Source organism: Salvelinus fontinalis, chromosome 6 (genome assembly GCF_029448725.1).
Source record: "Salvelinus fontinalis isolate EN_2023a chromosome 6, ASM2944872v1, whole genome shotgun sequence".
NCBI lineage: Eukaryota > Metazoa > Chordata > Actinopteri > Salmoniformes > Salmonidae > Salvelinus > Salvelinus fontinalis.
Genome location: NC_074670.1, coordinates 49,345,008 through 49,349,921, shown reverse-complemented (window position 1 = coordinate 49,349,921; position 4,914 = coordinate 49,345,008). Strand labels below are relative to the sequence as shown.

At 41.2% G+C, this 4,914-nt stretch overlaps 1 protein-coding gene across 1 annotated transcript; it reads right to left on the bottom strand.

Annotated features, from left to right (window-relative positions):
- Window positions 1-2,386: 2,386 nt before the first annotated feature.
- Window positions 2,387-4,572, bottom strand: LOC129858006 (mid1-interacting protein 1-like). Its single transcript, XM_055926842.1, has 2 exons — window positions 4,446-4,572; window positions 2,387-3,895 (listed from the first exon to the last, which is right to left on the bottom strand). The coding sequence occupies exon 2, from the start codon at window positions 3,803-3,805 to the stop codon at window positions 3,314-3,316; it is 492 nt and encodes a 163-aa protein (XP_055782817.1). The 5' UTR covers window positions 3,806-3,895; window positions 4,446-4,572; the 3' UTR covers window positions 2,387-3,313.
- Between the last annotated feature and the right edge of the window lie 342 nt (window positions 4,573-4,914).

Sequence of the window (4,914 nt, the reverse complement as noted above, 5' to 3'; positions counted from 1 at the left end):
ATTCAACTGTCACTGCATTTGTCGGACACTCACAGACCATATGTAGACAAGAAATATTGCAGTGTTTTCAAACGTGACTCTTGGTTCATAATCATGTCACAATTGCTGACAGACCATGGTGAAATGTATCACAACCACACCATGTGAAACTTACTCAAAGCGGAGAGGCAATGAGTGTGATCGTACCCCTTTGTTGTACAGCGTTTCTGAAGACATTTAGTTGCTCCAATTGGTCAGTGCTGAGCCATGTGACTATAGGGGCCTCACGCCATTTAGGAAAGGGATTCAGATATTATGCTATTAAAAAACGTTTTAATTTCTTGAAAGTACATTTTCAATTCATTCATTTAATTTCAGTTCTGATCCTGAATTGACTGAGAAATTAACCCCATTTTGTTTGGATCACTGTATTAATCCAGTCACGCTCCACAGACAAAGGTCAACAATAATCTCCACTTGAGTCCATTGACTATATCAACAAATGGTGCTAAATGTCTCCCCCACACAGACAATTTATCCTCTCTGATAGCCAACAGTCGTGGGGACGTAACGTGAAGAAACCCAATTTCCATTCACTATCAACAGCCTAACCAGCTGTCCCAAAATGTGTGGTTGACCCAGTTCACTTGAGTGGGCTGAAGGATTGACTAACTTTGCTACAGCAATTTTGTTGTCCAGATATTTCCCGACATACATTGAGAGCATCTACAGAGAAGACTCAGGAACCCAGCTTCATATAAATGTGCTCTCGTAGTCGTAGCCTAATACATGAGCCTTTCATGCCCCAATGTGCTTTGTGTTGGGTTAGAGTAGCCCTTTTAGCAGTGCTCTCTCACCCGTCCTGTCCCTCTGTCTGCAATCTTTTAATCACTGCTGTGCCTTTGAGAGAGAAAAAAAGCATTGTTACCCTATTGGCTGCTGTTGGTGGAGCTGTTGCTAAGGGAAGGGGTTGAGAGGGTGATGGAGGTGGGAGATTGCCGTTTGAGGAAGCCATATGGATAATTTGTGTTTGACACACATCAAGCATAGATAGATATATTGAGGTCTAAAATTATTGGCATCTTTTATAAATATGAGCAAAAAAATTGTAAAATAATACAAATAGTGAGCTATATTGTACACTCAAAAAAATACTCAGAGATTAAGTACTAAAAATTCTCTAAAAGATAGGGGTTGATAGTACCGGCACCCGTTTTCAATACTCCAGCACCCTGACCCTTAAAATAATTTACATTTTGAGCATACAATATAGCTCAGGGTGTGTATTATGTATTTTTTGCTCATCTTCAATCATTTCTGACCTATATATTTTGTGTTGATTTTACAAATGATAGCGGATAATGACTCCATTGTGTTAATTGCGTCTACATCTGCATTGCTTACTCTTTGGGGTTTTAGGCTGGGTTTCTGTAGAAGGTCTGTGACATCTGATGTAAGAGCTTTATACATACATTTGATTCAAGTAATTCAATGACCTATATTTTAAGAGAACAATGTATTGAAAGTAATGGTCTTGATTCAGCACTTTGAGAAGTGTTAATGATTAAACAGTGCAATATTCTTTAGGTCAAAACACAGATTTATGCCATCATTTTATAGCTGTATGTTACTTTTTATTAATCCCATCTCATCTGAGTCAAACAAGATTGTGTGATATGCAGGTTGAACAATTGCCAGCTGATTGTTGAGGTAACTTGTTAAAAAGCCATTGATTTGACCGAGGAACAAGGAAAACAGTCATGAACTCTAGGTTAAATCAGTCATATGTTTACGACTCAATGGCATACGAAAGCACTGTAAATTAGTTATAAACCTACATTTCCTTAACCAGGCCCACTGCAGCAAAAATGCCCCCGTCATTTGCATGAGAAGTCATACCTTTGGGGATTGAGCCATGAGCTCAACGCAGGAAATAGTTAAGGGTCAAATGACCACATATAACCCAGCTTGAAGTTTCCCTTCCAATGTAAATATTACTAACAGATTGACAATAACTGCATCACTGTTCACCCAAGGTCATTCCAGGGCAAGTGCCAGGGCTCATGATGCTCCATAAACCTCATACGATGCAAGTTAGTGCCCAGACTTGCTTTAAACTGTCAAGGAGCCTGTATTTTAACAAAGACAACAGCAATTGTACTATGCGTACAGAAATCAGTGCTCATGTTATAGCATGTCAGTCAGCTTCTAGTCTTAACAGGAATCTGCCACAAAAATCAGCAAGTAACATTTGGAATGGTGACCAAGCGAGAGCCTACGCTATATAGACAGAACTAAACCAGGGACAAAACTAGAATGAAAATGGCATATCCATTGATCCTTAACAAGTCTAGTCAATACCACTCCTTGACATTAGCTGCACACAAATTTGAGCTGAATACAAACAGGAGTTTAATTCTTTATTTAGTTGTACTGCATTTGTGCACAATATAAAAATTGAAATAACCAAGGACAACACAGAAAGGAATAGTGTTACAATACCGTCACTCAAATGGGTCGGTTGACATTTTTATACCCATCAGACAATGTGGACAAGATGGGCATCGGAGCAGGACTTGAATGAATTAAAAAAATTCAAGGCACAGCATGTTTCATCAGGAGTGCTACAGAGACATGAATATATCATAACTTTATTATTTATTAAAAAAGGCCCTTAAAACAAGTCCAGATGCTAAAGTGTGCTTTACATTTTAAGGAGGGACAGAACAACCAGCATTCTAAATACTCCTGCAGTCAAACCTTTTTAGAGACATTTACAAAAGACATGGCATACAGACACCCAGTTCCATTGACATACACGTGAATCCACATTGAATGTTTGGACTTGAAATGAAGACTGACGGTTATCTACCTACCAGAGCCATGAGTCAACGAGACTCCAAATACGATACCAACAACTCTGTAAACAGCCAATAAGCATGAAATGTCAACTCTGATAAACTTACAATGCACAGTTCAACAAATCAGACATGACCTTAAATATTCAGGAACATGTGCAGGTGTCAGATTGGTTTAAAATGTATGATTAGTGGAGCTTTGGGAAGCAAGGGACGAGAGAGGGGGTGGTGTGTCACTACTCAAGTCAGGATTGAAAGTCAAGTAGCTCAGGGCCCGGCATCCCAAAATAATCTTTAGGCTAAGTTCATCATTAGAACCATAGGATCCTATGGTTCTAACCATTAACAAGCCTTGAGATGCTCCTGGGAAACCAGGCCCTGGTCAGTACACCGGTCCTTGGTCAGTTGCACTAAGTCTCAGATAACACCCCTTTGTGTTTGTGAGTCAAGCAGTCCAAGGTCAGTCAAAAGTGACCCTATCTCATGAAGTTACCACCTCCGATCTCCCTCTTGTAGCGGTTGGTGAGGTGGTCTGCTTGCACTGTGAGTTTTGACAGGACGCCAAACAGTCCCCTGAGGTGGTAGTGGAACTGGCCTTCCAGATCAGAGCCCTCTTCACCAGGGAGCTCCCCAATTATCAACTGCTGCTCCTCTTGCTTGACAGCCATTTCCAGGAAGCTGGCCCCACCGCTCATCTCCCTCTTCAGCAGGCCCCACTCCATGTCGTTCTTGATGGACTTGAGGAGGAGGTAGTGCTCGTACATGTCCTTCTGCTTGTTAGGGTAAGGAGGCTCGTTGTTCTCCACCACCTCAACCTGCTGGCTCTCTTGCACCTCCAGGGGCACATCCCGCAACAGGCTGGGTACCATGATGGTCTCATCCATGTTGTTGGTTGCAGCGATGAAGCGGTGCATCACATTGAGGAGGGAGTTCTTGTTGCTGGCCGGGTCACTGCTAATTTGCATCATTGTGGAGGTTTTGGCAAGACTTGGGTTTGCAGGAAACAGGTGGAGTAAGGAAAAGTTTGATGTTAAGGCTGACTGATGATCCAAATGTCACTGGAAATAGAAACATTGAAGCCATGAGACAAAGGTATACAAAAAGAAAGAATATTGCATCCCAGAGCAATAAACAAAGGCCTTTGGTCAACAGAATACAGCCACCCAGAATACAGCCATGGCCTAAATAATAGGCCATCACATCAGCCCACTAAGAACGCAGCAAAAGGCATGCACCACCATTGTCTGCGTATGACATTTTCAGCTGGTAAAATAAGCGTGGCTACACAACAGTAAATGGAGACATGAACAGAATGAAGAGCCACTTCATAGACAGGGCTTAAAGGATTAATCTGACTACTGCGTACCAGAGTAGGCTGTGGTTTGGGATGCCTAGACACAGAACAGAATGCCCACACTAAAAACGAAGGTAGCCTACGCGATCAGAAACATTTCCCCGCAATGTAGGGAACAAACAGCAAGGCGTTATACATTTAACCGGTAGCGCTTCCTGTAAAATCTTGTATAGTAGCTACTTGACCTTGCCATATTTACAGAAAACTGAGAACGCCCAAATAAACCGTAAGTCTTGAACAAAACAAATACTGACCTGTGCAAACTCTTTCTTGATTATATTCCTTGCTCCACCCGCCCGTACAAGAACAAGTATGTATAGACGTCCTCGGCTTTTGTAGCCTGACGTGGAGCTTTATAGTCGGCACGCCGGCTAGAAAAAACGACCTCTCCCACTTCACGATATCAATGGCGCAATAGGATAGTATTGAATAAATTGGGCGTTAACTTTAGGTTACTGACAGTGATAAAAACCAATCAGAGAGCACATTATTTCGTGAGCTTGTACGCAGCAAAGACCCACAGTAATGTTACCGTGTATTTAAGCTTGATACATTGTTTCAAAAATCATAATGAGTGAATCGGTGTTTGTATATGGCAATTATTTTAGTTCTAATCATGAATGGTAATTTCAATGCACTCGTTTATAAAAATATATTTTATTATTATTAGCCTATTACCCTATTATGTAATAGTCTACAGTATAGTAGGCCTTATGTGCCTAT